Genomic DNA, 20,278 nt, shown 5'->3' on the forward strand with positions numbered 1-20,278 from the left:
ACCATGACCATGATTGCTTTCCAGTTCCAGCAGCCCACTGAGCAGTACCCCCCTCTTCGCTTTGGCACCGTGCCCAACGGCAGCACAGAGGAGAATATCCGTTCCAACTATCCCAACATGCATCAGTACATGATCCGAAACAACCAGAAGGGGGTGGAGGAGGCCATTGATAATCTCAAAACAGGGTAATGTGATCATTCGAGCTACGACATGTTCACTTTTGCTGCAATTATGCTGACTTATTTCAAGGCAGTCTGATTATTCATGATCCCACATGACAGTTTGTACTTTGTCATTGTCCTGGGTTCTGTTTCATTTTCTGTCCTGTTGCTCTTATTCTGGTTCTACTTCCTGTTGGACCCCTTGATTTGCTGCACCTTCACTTTCAGTTGCAGTTTTAGTTTATTTCAAACGTGCATACAATATAAATACCATGTAATGCAGACCTGGGCATTCTGCGGCCCGCGGGCCACATCCGGCCCTTTTTGCGTCCCTGTCCGGCCCGCGTGAGGCCAATCATAAATTACAAAATAAATTTAAAAATGTATCTATGTCGAGTGTGCAATACAATGATGCTGCTTTTGTTTTGAAAAGCGTTATTTGTATTACTTCCGTGTGGACGTATGCACGTGCATGATTGTGAGTGAATGTGAACAGCTGCAATCACAAATTACAAAATAAAGTTCAAAAAACATCTATGTCGTGCGCGCAATACAACTGTGCTGCTTTTATTTTGAAAAGTGTTATTTATGGGCGTATGTCCGTGTGTAACCTATGAGTGAAGGTGCACAGCGACAAGTGAAGCACGGTTTACACCCGAGACGCTAAAAAGAGAAAAGTTGATGACGAATGGCGTGTTTCCAACAAGACATGGACTGCCAAGCAACGTTCCCTCTAAGGTGCGCGCCTGCGCAATTGCGCACTGCTCAAGCGTCCTCTGCGCACAGCAAATATATGCCGCGCACCAAATCAAATCCCATCTGAATTCTAAACAAAATAAACACATTTATTCTGTGTAATTTTGCAATGCAACTTTGACTGACAGTGACAACAAGCGACCCTAACGGTGTTCGTCAACACCGTTCAATTATTGTAACGTCTATCGAGATGCTTCGAGGCCAGGAATTATATCGATCACTTTATTGAGCAAAACTGTTTATATTCGGCCATAACCACACCAAAAATATGAGTAAAACACTCCTATCTCGAAAAACTAGTCATTTTCTGCCGTACAAACCAGGCCAAAACCAACTTGTCATCTGTCACCAACACGCATACCACTAAACCACTGGTGCATTTATGGCCACACAAAAAGTCGGACAACTCAAACACCACACAAAGTTACACTATGACTCCTCAGTCATACGTGTGCTTATTTTACTGTCATTTATCATTAATGTTAATTTATTTATATTCATCATGGAATGCTGTTACTAGAGAAAGTTACCGGAATGCACACTTCATCCTATGCTTACATTTCATTGTGCAACATGAGGATGTTTAAGGGGAACTAAATGTGATCTCTGAAAGGGGTACAAATTATTTCCAAAGCAGTGCTTTTGGTATAAAGTTAAGTTAGGTTAAATTAAAGTATTATTATTATTATTAATTATTATTATTATTATTATTATTATTATTATTATTATAATATATCTTACGGTATATATCAAAAATAATATTGAGCAAAATTTAATTGAAATATTGTCGATGTGGCCCTCCAGCAGTGCTCGGGTTGCTCATGCGGCCCTCGGTAAAAATTAATTGCCCACACCTGATGTAATGCATCACATATTTCCAGTTGTTTCATTCCAGCACATCCGAAAATGGGTAGGAGGAAGCAGAGCTTATTTACCTGCTCAGTGGACTAGTGGTTAGAGTGTCTGCCCTGAGATCGGTAGGTCGTGAGTTCAAACCCCGGCCGAGTCATACCAAAGACTATAAAAATGGGACCCATTACCTTCCTGCTTGGCACTCAGCACCAAGGGTTGGAATTGGGGGTTGAATCACCAAAAATTATTCCCGGGCGTGGCCACCGCTGCTGCTCACTGCTCTCCTTACTCCCAGGTGGTGAACAAAGGGATGGGTCAAATGCAGAGGACACATTTCACCACACCTAGTGTGTTTGTGACAACCATTGGTACTTTAACTTTATCCTACCCCTTTTTATATCATAGCAGTTGTATCTCATTTCTTTGTTAATAATTAAAGTTTTCATTAGTAGATAGTTATTATTATTAGTAATTTATGGTTCATCTAAAAGATGAATGAGATTACCTTTTTTTTTTTTTTTAAAGGTTCAAGATGTTTATCATAATTGTTCTTTGTACTTTGTGAACATTTTTAGTTTGAACATTCTCTTGAACTGAATCATATTGGTGCGTTGTTTGATTTCCTTGCTTAATCCATTCCATAATTTAATTCCACATACTGCTATGCTAAAGATCTTAAGTGTTGTACGTGCATACCAATGTTTTAAAATAGATTGTTCTCTAAGGTTATATTTCTCTTTTGTTGAGAAGAATTGTAGTATATTCTTGGGTAGCAGGTTATAGTTTCTTTGTACATAGATTTAGCTGTTTGCAAATGCACCAAGTCGTTGAATTTCAATATTTTTAATTCAATAAATGAAGGGTTTGTATGTTTTCTATATCCAACATTATGTATTATTCTAATTGATCTTTTTTGTAACACCGTTACTGAATGAAGCACACATCTGTAGTTGTTTCCTCCTATTTATACACAATAACTCAGATATGGTAACACTAGCGAGCAGTGAAGAATATGAAGTGATTTTTGGTTTAGAACATATTTTGCTTTATTCATTATGGACGTGTTTCTTGCTACTTTATGTTGTATATTTTTTACATGAGGTTTCCAGTTCATTTTATCATCTGTTATTACACCCAAAAATATGTTTTCATTTACTCTTTCAATGTCTACTCCGACTAGTTGTATTTGTGTTTGACTTTCCCTTCTACTGTAACCAAATAGCATTATTTTTGTTTTACTGATATTCAAAGATAGTCTTGTTTTTGTCAAACCATTTTTTTTCTTTTTCATTTCTTCTATTATTATTTGTATTAGCTTTTGTGTGTTCTCTCCTTAACAAAACACAATTGTATCATCTGCAAATAATACTAACTTTAAGTCCGTTGTAACTTTATAAATGTTGTTTATATAAAGATTGATACATTTTGGTCCCAGTATTGATGCTTGAGGTACGCTGCAAAATATTTTCAGCTCTGTAGACGTTTGTTTTCCTATCTTCACGAATTGCTTCCTGTTGGTTAAGTAGCTTCTAACGCAGTTCAAGACCAACCCTCTGATTCCATACCTTTCTAATTTGTTTATTAAGATATTGTGATAAATTGTGTCAAATGCTTTTGTTAAATCCATAAAGACTGCGGCAGCACATTTTTTGCTATCTCAATCAATCAATGTGTATTTATATAGCCCTAAATCACAAGTGTCTCAAAGGGCTGTACAAGCCACAACGACATCCTCGGTACAGAGCCCACATACGGGCAAGGAAAAACTCACCCCAGTGGGACGTCGGTGAATGACTATGAGAAACCTTGGAGAGGTCTCTAGGGGAGACCGAAAGCAATGGATGTCGAGTGGGTCTGACATAACATTGTGAAAGTCCAGTCCACAGTGGATCCAACACATCAGCGGGAGTCCAGTCCACAGCGGGGCCAACAGGAAACCATCCCGAGCGGAGACCGGTCAGCAGCGCAGAGATGTCCCCAACCGATGCACAGGCTAGTGGTCCACCCGGGGTCCCGACTCTGGACAGCCAGCACTTCATCCATGGCCACCGGACCTATGCACCTCCCCCTCGCAAGGGACAGGGGAGATGAGGAGAGAAGAAAAGAAACGGCAGATCAACTGGTCTAAAAAAGGGGGGTCTATTTAAAGGCTAGATTATACAAATGAGTTTTAAGATGGGACTTAAATGCTTCTACTGAGGTAGCATCTCTAACTGTTACCGGGAGGGCATTCCAGAGTACTGGAGCCCGAATAGAAAACGCTCTATAGCCCGCAGACTTTTTTTTGGCTCTGGGAATCACTAATAAGCCGGAGTTCTTTGAACGCAGATTTCTTGTCGGGACATATGGTACAATACAATCGGCGAGATAGGCTGGAGCTAAACCGTGTAGTATTTTATACGTAAGTAGTAAAACCTTAAAGTCGCATCTTAAGTGCACAGGAAGCCAGTGCAAGTGAGCCAGTATAGGCGTAATATGATCAAACTTTCTTGTTTTTGTCAAAAGCCTTGCAGCCGCATTTTTTACCAACTGTAATCTTTTAATGCTAGACATAGGGAGACCTGAAAATAATACGTTACAGTAATCGAGACGAGACGTAACGAACGCATGAATAATGATCTCAGCGTCGCTAGTGGACAAGATGGAACGAATTTTAGCGATATTACGGAGATGAAAGAAGGCCGTTTTAGTAACACTCTTAATGTGTGACTCAAACGAGAGAGTTGGGTCGAAGATAATACCCAGATTCTTTACCGAGTCGCCTTGTTTAATTGTTTGGTTGTCAAATGTTAAGGTGGTATTATTAAATAGATGTTGGTGTCTAGCAGGACCGATAATCAGCATTTCCGTTTTCTTAGCGTTGAGTTGCAAAAAGTTAGCGGACATCCATTGTTTAATTTCATTAAGACACGCCTCCAGCTGACTACAGTCCGGCGTGTTGGTCAGCTTTAGGGGCATGTAGAGTTGAGTGTCATCAGCATAACAGTGAAAGCTAACACCGTACTTGCGTATGATGTCACCCAGCGGCAGCATGTAAATACTAAAGAGTGCAGGGCCAAGAACCGAACCCTGGGGAACTCCGCATGTTACCTTGACATAGTCCGAGGTCACATTGTTATGGGAGACGCACTGCATCCTGTCAGTAAGATAAGAGTTAAACCAAAACAAGGCTAAGTCTGACATACCAATACGTGTTTTGATACGCTCTAATAAAATATTATGATCGAAGGTATCGAAAGCGGCGCTAAGATCAAGAAGCAGCAACATAGATGACGCATCAGAATCCATCGTTAGCAATAGATCATTAGTCATTTTTGCGAGGGCTGTCTCCGTAGAGTGATTTGCCCTGAAACCGGATTGAAAAGGTTCACAGAGATTGTTAGTCACTAAGTGTTCATTTAGCTGCTGTGCAACAATTTTTTCGAGAATTTTGGAAATAAACGGAAGGTGGGAGACCGGTCGGTAGTTTACCATGAGGTCAGGATCGAGGTTAGGTCTTTTGAGCAGAGGATGAATAACCGCTTTTTTGAATGCTAGGGGAACAGTGCCGGAGGAAAGTGATAAGTTTATAATATTTAACACTGATGGACCTAATAATACAAACAGTTCCTTGATAAGTTTCCCAGGAAGTGGGTCAAGTAAACATGTTGTTTGTTTTATCCCACTTACACGCTGTAATAATTCCTCTAATGTTATTTCATCAAAAATAGAGAGACTATTTTGGAGGGCAGTGTCCGTCGTATATACAGTCGTATTTGTGTTAATAGAACCCAGTTGTAGCTGGGATGCGTTGTCTTTAATCTCCTTTCTAATGAGTTCAATTTTCTTATTAAAGAAATTCATAAAATCATCTGCCGAGTGGGTGGAGCTACTGGGAGGAGTCCCTTGTTGGGTTAGCGATGCTACTGTACTAAACAGAAATTTAGGATCGTTTTTGTTGAGGCGGATGAGATTTGAGTAGTATTTAGCTTTAGCTAAGGTAAGCTTGCGTTTATAAGTTATTAAACTATCACTCCATGCTCGATGGAAAACCTCAAGTTTAGTCGCGCGCCATTTGCGTTCCAGTTTTCTACATGATAATTTATGAGCTCTAATTTCTTCTGTAAACCATGGGGTGCGCCTTTTAGGGGCCCTTTTTTGCTTTAGCGGTGCTATACTATCAATAATTTCGCGCAAGGCATCGTCAAAGTTGTTAGTGAGGTTATCTTAATTTGGGAATGGTGCCATTACCGAAGGCAGTAGGTCAGCAAGAGTCATCGTTGTGGCAGCATTAATGTTGCGGCCGCTATAGCAGTTATTATTATTATTAGCTTGTTGACAATGAGTCAAAACTTCAAATTTTATAAGGTAATGATCGGACATTACTTTAGTATATGGAAGTATCATAACTTTGGAGGTGGTGACACCCCTGACAAGCACTAGATCTATTGTATTACCGTTGCGATGCGTGGGTTCATGTATTATTTGTGTAAGACCACAGCTATCAATTATGGTTTGGAGCGCCACGCACTGAGGGTCCGATGGGGTATTCATATGGATATTAAAGTCCCCCATTATGATTATATTGTCGCCGTGCGTCACTAGATCAGCAACGAACTCTGAGAATTCACTGATAAAGTCCGAATAGGGCCCAGGGGGGCGGTAGATAACAGCCAGGTCGAGAGGTAGCGGTGTGACCGACCTCATAGTAAGCACCTCAAACGATTTATATTTATTATTTAGGTTAGGGGTAAGGTTGAAATTTTCATTGTATATTAGTGCGACACCCCCTCCCCTTTTAAGAGGACGGGCAACATGCGCATTCGTATAGTTAGGAGGAGATGCCTCATTGAGCGCAAAAAATTTGTCTGGTTTGAGCCAGGTTTCGCTAAGACCAATGACGTTAAGATTGTTGTCTCTAATGACCTCATTAACCAATAACGCCTTGGGAGACAATGATCTTATGTTTAAAAAGCCCATATTATAGGTATTGGGCTGTTTTGACGAGTTTTTGTTAAGATTATCCGTAGTGGCAATATTAACAATGTTGCGTTTATTATGCGTAGTGCACTTTAAATAGTTTCGACCATATCTAGGAATTGATATGACGGGAATTTTCCGATTGTTTGCTTGGTGCTGCAATAGACTGGACATATCATAATTTGCCACCTCAGTAGAATGCATGTCCACCTCTGACACAGACACAACAGAAAAAACATTATGTGAATTGTGTATTATTCTAAGAGAATTGCTATGCGTACATGAATTATACAGCCTGGCGCTGGCTAGTTCTAGCTTAACTGACTCCTCACCCGGACTAACAGACATTGTAATTGCCTGTGACCGGGCTTGCTCTAGTGTAGTCAGTCAAGTGAGACTTAAATAGTAGTCTATGTTTCTAGACAGGATGATGGCGCCTTCCTGGTTAGGGTGAAGGCCGTCTCTCATCAGCAAGCCTGGTTTGCCCCAGAAAGAGGGTCAGTTATCAATAAACGTTAGTCCCTGTTGCCTACAGTAGCTAGCCAGCCACTTGTTAAGCGAGACTAATCTGCTATATCTCTCATCATTGCCTCTCGCAGGCAGGGGGCCAGAGACAATTACTCGATGCCTGGACATCTTTCTGGCGAGATCACAAGTCCTGGCTATGTTTCTCTTTGTAATCTCTGACTGTCTCATTCTAGTGTCATTGGAGCCAACGTGTACAACTATATTCGCATAATTAGTGGTGCGATTAGCCTGCCGTTCGTGTTTACTAGGCCTGTTGCGAGTTAGCTCCCTAAGATTAGCTTCAATGTCAGGTGCTCTGGCCCCGGGGATACACTTTACTGTGGCTGGTTTGCTAAGCTTTATATTTCGGGTGATGGAGTCCCCTATGACTAAGGTGTGGTGCCCGGTAGACTGGGGTGTAGGACTAGCTAAAGAGCTAAATCTATTATGCGTCTCAACCGGTACACCGTAGCTTGTAGGCCGCTTAGGACTGCTACAAGCTGGGCTAGTTAGCTCGCTACAGCTAACGCTAGCAGATGTGTCCGCAACATCTAAAGTTACGACATTACTCTGCTCTAACTGGCGGACACGGCCCTCTAGCAGAGCCAACCTCTCCGTGAGTATGGTGCAAGACGCGCAGGAAGCCATTACTCACAGTGTTTTCTGTCACCGAGTGAAGTTCCTGCTGTCCTCAGGGAAGTGGTCGCGGTCTGCGGGAGTAGCTTCCTACTGACCGGCGCTGCCTTTCTCCGCGCTAGCTTAGCAGCTAGCTAGCTTTTTTTGGAAAAAAAACAAAAACAGGGCGTCACACAGTCCACGGCAAACAGAATCTCTCTCCACAGCTCCGAGCGTCAGTGCTCACTGAAGCTGGTTATCTCTTCTGTTATTTCGATTAATGCCATTGATGGAGACATGTTGGCTCTGTATCCGTATTGGTTGTCTGTGAATGTTTCATTGTTATTTATGAATCTGTCCAAACTATTGTTGAACGTTTTTGATTTGTTTTTACAAAATTGTGGAAGTAGAAAAACAGGTCTGTAGTTTGTAAACTGGTGTTTGTTTCCAGTCTTATAAATTCTGTCTAAGAGGAGCATCAACATTTGCATTTGAAAATATGGGAAGCGGGCAGCACGGTGGAAGAGGGGTTAGTGCGTCTGCCTCACAATAGGAAGGTCCTGAGTAGTCGTGAGTTCAATCCCGGCTTCGGGATCTTTCTGTGTGGAGTTTGCATGTTCTCCCCGTGACTGCGTGGGTTCCCTCCGGGTACTACGATAGGATAGGTTGATTGGCAACACTAAATTGGCCCTAGTGTGTTAATGTGAGTGTGAATGTTGTCTGTCTATCTGTGTTGGCCCTGTGATGAGGTGGCGACTTGTCCAGGGTGTACCCCGCCTTCCGCCCGATTGTAGCTGATATAGGCTCCAGCGCCCCCCACGACCCCGAAGGGAATAAGCGGTAGAAAATGGATGGATGGGATGGAATATGGGAAGCCTGCAAATTGGTAAAAATATGGGATTTTTCTGCATCACAATTACAATCTAATTGATTGTGTAGCAGTTTATAGATTTTAATTAGACGTTATGTTGCGATTTCCAAACATCACTATCTTAGTTTTATTTATATTCAAAGATAATTTATTTGTGTCCATCCATTTTTTCACTATGTTTAGTTCTGTGTTTACTGTATTTATGAACTCATTATAGTCATCACTACTGTAGAATATATTTGTGTCGTCTGCAAATAGTATACATTTCAGGACTTTGGATGTATTAAACATATCATTAATATATACATTAAACAGTTTTGGCCCCAACACGAACCCTTGGGGGACACCACAAGCAATGCCAAGAGTATCAGATAAAAACTGACCCATTTTAACAAATTGTACCCTCCCTGTTAAATAACTTTTTAACCAGTCACCAGCCAGCCCCCTAATTCCATATCTTCCCAATTTATCTAGTAGAATTGAATGATTAATGGTATCAAAGGCTTTCTTTAGATCAATAAAAATACCAACTGCATGTCTTTTATGCTCCAGTGCATTAGTAATTTCTTCAATGGCTTCAGTTATCGCCATTGAGGTTGTTCGTTTGGACCTAAAGCCATACTGACCGTCATTGATTATATCAGTGGTTCTCAACCTTTTTTCAGTGATGTACCCCCTGTGAAAATTGTTTTAATTCAAGTACCCCCTAATCAGAGCAAATCACTTTTGGTTGAAAAAAAGAGATAAAGAAGTAAAATACAGCACTATGTCATCAGTTTCTGATTTATTAAATTGTATAACAGTGCAAAATATTTATCATTTGTAGTGGTGTTTCTTGAACTATTTGGAAAAAAAGATATAAAAATAACTAAAAACTTGTTGAAAAATAAACAAGTGATTCAATTATAAATAAATATTTCTACACAGAAGTAATCATCAACTTAAAGTGCCCTCTTTGGGGATTGTAATAGAGATCCATCTGGATTCATGAACTTAATTCTAAACATTTCTTCACAAAAAAATAAATCTTTAACATCAATATTTATGGAACATGTCCACAAAAAATCTAACTGTCAACATTGAATTGCATTGTTGCATTTCTTTTCACACTTCTTTTTGACAGACATTTTAGTGAGGGTCAAACCATCATGGCATCTGGGTTTATGGTAATGAATGGAATAGCCTACTTGATTTGATGTTCAGTTTATGAATTTACATTCATATTTTGTTGAAGTATTATTCAATAAATATATTTATAAAGGATTTTTGAATTGTTGCTATTTTTAGAATATTTTTAAAAAATCTCACGTATCCCTTGGCATACCTTCAAGTACCCCCAGGGGTACGCGTACCCCCATTTGAGAACCACTGGATTATATGATGCTTCTCAAGAAAAGATTCAAGTCGAGAGTTAAATAGTTTCTCTAAGATTTTTAACAGATTGGTCTGTAAATGGTGAAAGCGTGTTTGCTGTCACTTTTGAAGAGCGGAGTTACCTTAGCGATTTTCATGGCGTAGTGAGTAGTGGATACAGCAGCCATGCCAGAAACCTGAGGGTTGCAGGTTCGCTCCACGCCTCTTACCATCCAAAAAAACATCGCTGCCGTTGTGTCCTTGGGCGGGACACTTCACCCTTTGCCCCCGGTGCCACTCACACCGGTGAATTGAATGATGAATGATAGGTGGTGGTCGGAGGGGCCGTTGGCGCAAATTGCAGCCACGCTTCTGTCAGTCTATCCCAGGGCAGCTGTGGCTATGAAAGTAGCTTACCACCACCAGGTGTGAATGAATGATGGGTTCTACATGTAAAGCGACTTTGGGTACTTAAAAAAGCGCTATATAAATCCCAGGTATTATTATTATTATTATTATTTGACTTGGAAAGCAGCCAGTCTGGAATGATAGGTTACATATATAAGTTAAAGGTTTTGCAATATTCAGTATAACTTTTTGAACCTATATCGTGTTGATATCATGGCAGTCAGTGGAGCACTTACTTTTACACTTCCGCACAATGTTTGTCACTTCCTGCTCATTTGTAGCTGAGAGGAAGAATGACGAAGAATTCTGTTCAATAGATGATTTTGTAACTCCATTGTCTGGGATATCAACAGCCAATTTAGGACCAACATTTACAGAAAAACTATTTAACTTATTCACTACATTACTCATATTATAATCTTCACCGTTTTCATCAATAAAGTAATCAGGATATGTCAACTTTGAATATTCTTGTTTGATTAGACTATTCAAAACATCCCAAGTTTCTTTTATAATGTTTTTGTTTTCATATAGTTTTTTTTAATAATATAACCGTTTGCTTGTTCTTATAGTATCAGTTAATTTATTTTTGTACTTCTTGTATCGTTGTTCGACTTCTTTTGTTTTTATTTTGATGAAAATTTTGTAGAGATTGTTTTTCTTTTTACAGACATTAATTATCCCTTTTGTGATCCAAGGGCTATTTTTATTTTTTCCTTTTATAAAATATTCTTTCACGGGGCAATGTTTATTATGCAGGGAAGTAAAGATGTCTAAAAATTACAATAAGCACTGTCCACATTTGGATCTCTGTATACTGAAGTCCAATCCTGAACTGCTAAACTATTGTTTAGGGCACAAATTGTTTCCTCAGTTTTAATTCGTTTAGAGATTTTTGCCATAGTGTCTTTGGCTTTCTTGAGATGACAGTCATATAAAGTAAAAACAGGTAAATGGTCAGTGATGTCACATATAAATAGGCCACTGGTGATTTGATTTCCCATAATGTTAGTAAAAATGTTGTTGATGATTGTGGCACTATGTGTTGTTATTCTGCTTGGTTTGGTTATGGTTGGATACAGAGACAAGCTGTACATTGTGTCAAGGAAGTCATCAACATGTTTTTGTTTGGTTGAGTTTCAATGTTAAAATCACCACAGATAAATATGGTTTTAAGGTTCACGGAGGAAAATCCACTCATTGAAAGTTTCTATGCTTGAACCAGGTGCCCGATATACACAGCTCATGAAGATATTTGTCTTTTTGTCATTTAAGGATTTCCACTGTTAAACATTCAAATAATCCATCGACTGCTATGGTCATGTTTGTTAAAACTTTAAATGTAACAGATTTATGAATTTACAGTGCGACCCCTCCTATTTTATTTATTCTGTTTATGTATCTTAATTCATAGTCATTCAGACTAAAATCAATACCTTTATCATTGTTGAACCAGGTTTCAGTAATTGCAATAATGGTAAATGATGACTAAATTCTTTCAAGTAATCCTTGATAGCCTCAAAGCTAGTGTACATGCTTTGACTATTGAAATGTATTATTGACAGACTATCTTCTGATTTTACACTGCTTTCATATTGGTCACAGGTAAAATAATTGCAGTTTTTTACAATCGCAGAGAAAAAATTATTATCAGGGTCTATCTCCATATCAGTCTCTGTTGTGGCGTGCTCTTGATACTCACACATGTCCAGTTCTTTTTGTTGATGTTGTAGGATCTTCTGTAACATGTCCATATTAATATTTGGTGTGGTCTGTGTTCTTGGTGTGGGTAGCAATGAGATGATGTAAAGGTCACAAAGCTACATTGATACCAAGTACTGCATCAATGTCAATACTTATCAAGATCTTCTATGTTCCTTATCACCAAGACTTTGAAGATCTTACAGTTCGTTACCCAGTTTTGTTGAATCTTGCTTTGCCTTTTAAGTTGTCGTGCGATCCTTACGATGTCAGCATTTTTCCTGGTCAAATGTTCATTTATAAAAACATCTGTACCTTTGAGTTTGCGTCCTTGCCTTAATAGTGCGATTTTCTTTTTTCTGTTTGCGAATCTCATGATGACAGCTGGTGGTCTCTGGTTCCTCATGGGCAGTGGGTGACAAGCCTCGATGTGCTCCAGGTCCATCTCTATTCCCTTGCTCTGGAGATAGGAAGCCACCTGCTGCTCCACCGACTGTATCTCCTGCACGCTGGGCCACCACACGCGCGTAGGAGCGCGGCTTGATCTTGATCCCGGTGATGACCACATCATTCATGCGGGAGTATTGCTCCAGCTCATCCACTCGCCACTCCAGGTCCACAATGCGCTGGTCTTTTTCCACGTTCTGGAGGCGTTGTTGTTTTACCTCTTCCAGCAGGCCCAAAAGCTGCTCCTGGTGCTCTCTTACCGCAGTCATATCGCCGCATAGGGAGTGGAGTGTGAGCCTCATCTCTTCGAACTCCTCCGAAGTCGGGCTTTTCCTCGGTGCAGGCATTACGATGGACTATCTGCCGACGCATCCAGCAACAGAAGAAAAAATCCCACCTCCGTATCTCAGGCTGCTAATGCTAGCCGGCTTCGGTGTGCTAGCCCGCAGCACCGATCGACACAAGCTGCAAAGTGTCACGGCACAGTGACACAGCGAAGCCAAAAAAGCACCAAAAAGTACAAAAAGATGTGCTGGCTTTGCACAAGGCGATCGCCAAACTCGACAGCCCCACGTCGAAAACAGCCAGCCAGACGCGCGCGAACTCCAAACCGGAAGTGACGTGCTTCACTGCAGCTTCAACTGAGGGAAGTGACGTTAGCCCGTCATGTACATAAAAGTCGCAGTTGACAAATTGCTTTTCAACGGGCTAAGCATTTTTCACTCACTGTCTTAAACAGTAGATGTCCACTGCGGGAGAGGGACAATTTCCAAAGACATGGAACCTCATTCTGTATTCCATGATGGAACCTCATTCTGTATTCCATGATGTCTTCAGATGAGTTGTTTTTTCTGAAACATGAAAACCTGAGATAAGTGCGGTCCTCTTCTCTAACTAAGAAACAGTGGTACATCTTCTGAATGTCTGCTGTTATGGCTGTAGCTTCTTTGGGAAACCTGAGGAGCACCCCTATAAGGGTGATGTCGAGGTCAGGTCCAGTTAACAGGACATCGTTAAGTGACACACCATTGTATTTGGCGCTAGAGTGAAACACCACACGGATGTTCCCAGGTTTCTTTGGTTGATAGTCACCAAAGGCCGGTAAATACCATCTTTCTTCATTAGATGTGAGTGGGGGAGCTATTTTAGCACGTTCATTTTGAAAGAGCTAAAAAGTTCTCTTTCATCACTGGTTTTCTTTCAATGTTGCGTCTAAAAGAGGAAAAACGATTCAAGGTTTGAACTTTGTTGATGGGCCTTGGAGTCTTAAATGGCTACCCAGCTGTTGGTTATGTCCTTTTTCAAACTCTTCTCCATGATTTGCAGGAAGTTGATGTCATCAATAAAAGGACCGACTTTGTTGTCATCTTTGGTCTGCTGAAACACTGTGGAGCCCACGTCATCTTGCTTACATTTCTTTGAGAAGGATACCTTTGTGTATTCAGGGCATTGAAACTGGCCATGTCTCTCCTTGACTTGAAATACGATAGGACAAGGTTTAGAGACTGTGGGACACTTTTGTTCAGTCGTAATGGTGATGAAATTATTCACTGTGGCCGGCTTGTGAACACCTCCCAGGCATACATTTCCAACGATCCCCCATCCCAGGTCAAGTTTTTGAGCATAGGGACCATCGCGCGGCCCATCAACCTGTTTGTGCACTTTATGAACAGAGATTATGTCTCGCCCAAGGAGAAGCATGATAGACGCGTTTGGATCCAGCTCTTGGATGAGGCTAGCAACTGATTTGAGGTGAGTATGGTTGGCTGCAGCATTAGGTGTTGGGATTTCTGATCTGTTGTTACGGATATCATCACATTCCAGGAGGCTTGGTAAGGAGAGCCACACTTTTCCATCAATGGATTCAATTTTGTAGCCTGAAGCTCTTCTCCCAGTGGATTCTGTCACTCCAGAGCAGGTTCGGAGTGTGTATGGAGATGAACTCTGAACGAGCGAGGGTCTTGTTGCTCTGCTCGTCGATGATTGCATAAACTTTCAGGGATTTCTCAGGACGGCCACTAGGATATATTTTAACAAGGCAGACCTTTGAGCAGGATTTTGTAGCTTTGATCACCACCACATACATCTGTACAGCTAGCACTGACCTCTGTTGAAGGTTCTGAGTCTTGCTCCCCGCCAAGCTGTGTCAGGGGGCTTGGGACCTGGAACCATTGTGCTGGTCCATGATGAAGTGCAGAAATGTGCTTTGCACTCTCACACTTAGAAACTCAGTAATACATTTACAGTTTTTTGCTATGTGTTTAGTGGATGTGCAACACTTAAAACATGTGCCATTCTCTTTCAGGAATTCCTTGCGTTGTTCCAACGGCCTTGTACGAAATGCCCGACATTTTTGGAGCAGGTGAAGCTTTTTATGATTAGGGCAGTGTTTCTCAGGATCATCAGCTTCAAAGTGTTGTTTGTCAGTAATAGGAGGGGCAGTAGACTGGAAATCGATCTTACGAACTGAGACTTCTCTGTTTAGGATCTGCTTCCATTGGACTCTGTCTGCTTTTGAGGTGTCAATTTGACCTGCAAATTTGAAGCCTGCGTCGTTTCTAATTATAGCTTGTTTTCCAATGAAGTCAACAAAAACATCAAAGGGTGGAAATGTTACATTGTGTTGTAATTTGTAGTTTGTGCCAATGTTGAGCCACTTTTCTTGAAGGTTGAATGGTAACTTTTCAACTAACGGGTTTATCCCACGCGCTGTCTAAATATGCAAACTAGGCAGGTGGTCCATCTGCCTTGGCTGCCTCCAATTCTATGAGAAAATCACTGAACTCATGGAGCTTTGAATAGTCTCTGTTGATGATTTTAGAGAAGCTGTGGATCCGTTCAAACAGTGAATCCTCCACCATTTTCAGGTGCAACCTTAACAGGTTTCCAGTCTGTCCCATATCCTTTTTAGGCCTTTGTCTGGGGAATTGATATGGATAGTCCTGATGCGTTTTGCGTTTTCAGCTGACTCCTTCCCTAGCCACGTGACCAACAAAACAATTTCTTCACTGGACGTTATGTTGAGGCCTCTGATTGTACTTTATCAGGCCCGTTATGATTCGCTCACGGTGAGCTTAAATATCTTTCAAAGTCTGCCACATTCCCTTGATCGTAGACAGGCTGACAAGGTGTATGACTGGACATTGGATGAAAAAGAGGACTGTAGCTAGACTTGGAATCTTGGTGATTGTCTTGAATGTTCTTTGAAGATGGGCTGGTGACTGATGTGACTTCTGGCTGTGAAGGTGTCCTTTGTTGTAGTGTAGTAACAAAGCCAACTCTGGGTTCCTTGTGCCCTGTCTGGAGACGTGAGTGTTGAATGGAGTTCACATCTCGTGGTTCATGCTGTGTTTTATGTTGATGGCTGTTGGTCTGGCGATTCAACTTTTATTTGACTTTTCTCTTTGGCCTGGGTGGCTGTGTATTCCTTCGTGCGGTCTAATGTGTCAACTGATTGTTTAAACAACTGCTTGATGTGAAGATAGGAGCTGCTTCGATCACTTCCTTCAACAGCAGCTTCCCAGGACCGAGTGCAGCTGCTGCATCCTGCTCGAGTAAGAGCATGTCCATCTTAGTTTGAGTTGTGCTTTTTCCACGTCCATCTTAGCTTTAGTGTTGTGTTTTTCTCACTTTAAGTGTCATTTCTTTTTGTGCAAAAGATAAACGTGTTTTGGCTGCCTCTGCTTTTGCACATGCTCTGGCAGCTGCAGCCTCGGTGGAGGAAGCTTTTGACCTCGATGAATGAAGCACGTGAGGTGGAAGATTTTGTCCTTATCAAGCTTTCTGTGCTATCCATAATCTGTTTTCATGTATGCTGTAGTATCTTCTGCGTTAAAGACATCGTTTTACTGCGCCGCCCTCAATATGGAGGAATACCTTGGCTTTACCCTAACACCTTTTCTTGATCAAATACTTTGAAAAACGTCTTCTTGTCCACAGGTGTATTGACCGTATAAAGGGTAAAACTGAAAACATAAAAGCAGAAAGGATGCTTACATTGAATACATGCACACACAGCCAATTACACACCCAAGCATACTACAATAACACATGTAATGTGTTGTGTAATAAACTTAAATGGATAAAGAAGCACCACAAAACATCATTGTCCTTTTTGTTTTGAGCTGTTTAGAAGAACATAATGTTTCAAACACATTTCATTAAAGCAAATTATTTGTCCAGTCGTGGTGTTAAAACTTGAAATGTATCGGTCTGGGGTACACTTTTTAATGATTAAAAATTATACCTATTTGCAATTAATTTTGAGTTAACTATGAACAAAATGTGATTAATCGCAATTAAATATTTGAATACTTTGTCAGCCCTAATTTTGTAAGGTTTCCTTAACCTGGTAAATATATAGGTTTCTGTGGTTATACAGTGCTCAATACTGGGGTAGAACGGAACATACGTTAGGTCAGGAAAAAACCCTGAGGCTATTTCAGCCCTACAAGCCTGGTTTCCCTGCACTTCAGGGGACTTTATAAATAAAATCCTCTGAAGAGCAGGGAAACCTGTGAAACAGGCGTGTAGGGATAAAATAGCCGCTGTATTTTTTCCTGACCTAACGTATATGTAAATATATATATTGTCCGACATCAATAAAAGAAGGCCAATATTGATATACGTCAAAATGCCAAATATCGGCGCCAATAATCGGTCGATTCCTAGTTTTCACTTTGGAATAATTTTTAGTCTTTGCATGTCAATTATATGATAAATAGTGAGAGTTATTAATAAATTGTGAGGAGCGATCGCATCATAGTCATAGAATAAAGCCACGCCACTGTTCCAGTCATGTGTGAAGTGGGCCCAGGAACTGTACGAGTACGCTGTAAGTCATCTACTTGTCAAGTCTGAAAGCATGTTGTCTCTTACTGTAAAGAGGTGCCGCTTGCACGTTTGATTTGTGACATCATAAATGCCCCGCAAGCTGATCCAGGCCCGGAATCGATCAAAAAAGACTACCCACACACATCACCTAGCCGACATGTGTTTATGAGTGGCTGTCATGATCACCAAATAAATGAATGCATATGAAACACTGCCAAGCAGACAAAACCAGCAGGATTCCTCCTGCACCATTCTTCTTTTTCCCCCACTCTATAACCTTTTCCAGCTTGCTCATTATTGCCCGCTCATGAAGCGTTTTACCTGCTACCCCCGCCGTCATTAATTCTAAGACATCGTTTTCCCTTTCTCTTCTTCACCTTCAATTTTCCAACCCTCAGCGCTATCCCCCCCCCCCCCAAATCCCACAATCCCGAAAGACTCAGCTTGTACTTCACAGCTCGCCATTGTGCACAAAAATGCATGGTGAAATCACAGCTCTCCTCTTCATTCCCGCTCTCATCATCGTGATCATCATGAGTCTGAGTTATGACTTTGATCCATTGGTCCATCAGGAAGTCTCCTCAGACTCAGCACATCGTTCCTGCCTGCGGCTAAACACAACCAATGGACTTCCATACTGAGCATTATCATTGCAAAGGAAGCTTTTGTGTTGGTGCTCATTATATAAGTTGACATGTCCTCTTTGTGTACATTACCTTTTTTTTTAAAGTTCTGTTGGTTTGAACTTGAAAAATGTTGCATTCGTACCTCATTAATGATTTGTTGCTTTGCCGCACAACTTTATTAGGATGTGCTGCAATAATTTGCAAGTCATGAGTCAACTCATAATTTTTGTGTGCAGGAAACTGGACGCTTTCATCTACGACGCTGCAGTGCTCAACTACATGGCCAGGAAGGATGAAGGCTGCAAGGTCTCACACACACACACACACACACAAACACACACACACACACACACACACACACACACACACACACACACACACACACACACACACACACATTCTTGTATTTGTTACCTTCTCGAGACCTCCGAAAAATGCCTACCTCTTTAGGACCACCTTCACAATAAATGTATTGAAGAATTTCACAATAAAAAGGTCACAATTTCACAAGAAAAACTGATCATTAGTGCAATGTTTTGATAAAAGTTGGAATTTTACTCAATAACAGTCACAATTTTACAAGAAAAGCGTAAAATTTTGGCAATTTTATGAAAAGAGTCGTAATTTTACTCGACAAAAGTCACAATTTTATATGAAAACTTTAAACTATTGGCAATATTATAACAATAATCGGAATTTAACTGAAAAAATTTCACTAGTTTACAAGAACAACAAAAAATTGGCAATATTGTGATAAAAGTCAGAATTTTATATGACAAATGTCACCGTTTTGCATTAAAAAGTAATAGATTTACATAAAGTAATAATTTTACGAGAAAATATTGCAATATTACAGAAACAGAAAGAATATGAGAAATTGTTCCCAATTTTATAAGAAAAAAGTCGACACATTGTGAGAAAAAGACTGCTTTTAATTATTTATTTATTTTTTGTTATTGGTTTTTAATCTTCATTATATACTTCAAGTTATGACAGTATGTCTCTATATACATATGTATTTATTTATTTGATTAATTTTGGCCAAAGAAGGCACAGTTAAATTTCTTACACACACTTGTTATTACATATGTTGGCCAGAGAGGGAGCACTTAAATTTTTTTACACACACTTTTTATTTCATATGTTGACCAGACACAGTCAATTTGAAAAATCACTCCTTTTTGGGACCACCCTAATTTTGATAGATTTCACCACCAGGGGTGCAAATGAGACATTCTCTATAAGATGCAATGGTTTTCCGTATTCGGACCATGATTTATGTCCTAACTTGTTCACCGGTCCTCCAATTTCAGGTACTTTTCCTTGTTGATGTCTCAAGGAGGGTAGAAACACAACAACACAAGAACACACACACACACACACACACACACACACACACACACACACACACACACACACTGTGACCCATTATGATTCCCATTAATTTGGTCCAAAGAGCAATCGTTTCAAGGATTATGTCTATAAAGAACATCATAAATGTTTTTGTCTTTTTCTCCAAAAGGTGATGACCATCGGCTCCGGCAAGGTGTTTGCCACCACGGGTTACGGCATCGCCCTGCACAAGAACTCCCGCTGGAAAAGACCGCTGGACCTGGCACTGTTGCAGCTGGTGGGAGATGGTACGGCGCAACATTTTTTTCTGCACATTGAAGACTTGTCAGAATGCTCTGAGAGAGGAAAGATGACTGGAAGAAGACAATGTGTGTAGGTATTGCGTAAAAGAGCTGATGCTAAATATGGAATATACAATTAAAGTGGGAATATTGTCCATTAATTTTGAGTGGGAATTTTGTCAGGTAAAAAAGTCGAAGTACGAAAAATTTGAGGAATGTGATATAGGGAGCCACTGTGTTCCGAATGAGTTGAAAATTTTGATGTTGATTCTGAACTCATTCTGCATGGTGGACTAGTGGTTAGCATGTTGGCGGAGGGTTGGAATCTCCATTTGGGCAATTTTGTGAAGTTTGCATGTTCTTCCCATTTGTGGGGTTTCTCCAGGTACTTCAGGGCACATTCCAAAAGCAGGAATGTTGGGGACTCTAACTAGCCCATACAGAGACTATGAGACAAGAACATTTCTGTACCTATAAGTACATTTTTTAAGAATGTTCTCTTAAAAGTACAATATCGGTCTTGAATAGGGTACGTGCTGATATAAAGTGCAAATT

The 20,278-nt window shown here is 40.5% G+C and overlaps 2 protein-coding genes across 4 annotated transcripts in view; one reads left to right on the forward strand and one right to left on the reverse strand.

The window, feature by feature from the left end:
- grin2da (glutamate receptor, ionotropic, N-methyl D-aspartate 2D, a) overlaps positions 1–20,278 on the forward strand; it is a 416,525-nt gene that overhangs the window by 368,917 nt on the left and 27,330 nt on the right. For all 3 annotated transcript variants that reach the window (XM_062056652.1, XM_062056653.1, XM_062056654.1), the window contains 3 exons: positions 25–185; positions 18,326–18,395; positions 19,612–19,729. In XM_062056652.1, the coding sequence (XP_061912636.1) occupies positions 25–185; positions 18,326–18,395; positions 19,612–19,729 (349 nt within the window). The remainder of the gene's footprint in view (positions 1–24; positions 186–18,325; positions 18,396–19,611; positions 19,730–20,278) is intronic.
- LOC133655970 (uncharacterized) lies at positions 4,586–12,316 on the reverse strand. Its single transcript, XM_062056661.1, has 2 exons — positions 12,185–12,316; positions 4,586–8,009 (listed from the first exon to the last, which is right to left on the reverse strand). Exon 2 carries the CDS (start codon positions 7,074–7,076, stop codon positions 5,976–5,978), a length of 1,101 nt encoding a protein of 366 aa, XP_061912645.1. The 5' UTR covers positions 7,077–8,009; positions 12,185–12,316; the 3' UTR covers positions 4,586–5,975.

Source organism: Entelurus aequoreus, linkage group LG08, assembly GCF_033978785.1.
Source record: "Entelurus aequoreus isolate RoL-2023_Sb linkage group LG08, RoL_Eaeq_v1.1, whole genome shotgun sequence".
Classification (NCBI taxonomy): domain Eukaryota; kingdom Metazoa; phylum Chordata; class Actinopteri; order Syngnathiformes; family Syngnathidae; genus Entelurus; species Entelurus aequoreus.

Bases quoted from the DNA above. Each gene is read 5' to 3' on its own strand.
- LOC133655970 (XM_062056661.1), bottom strand. From the start codon at position 7,076: ATGTCTGTTAGTCCGGGTGAGGAGTCAGTTAAGCTAGAACTAGCCAGC.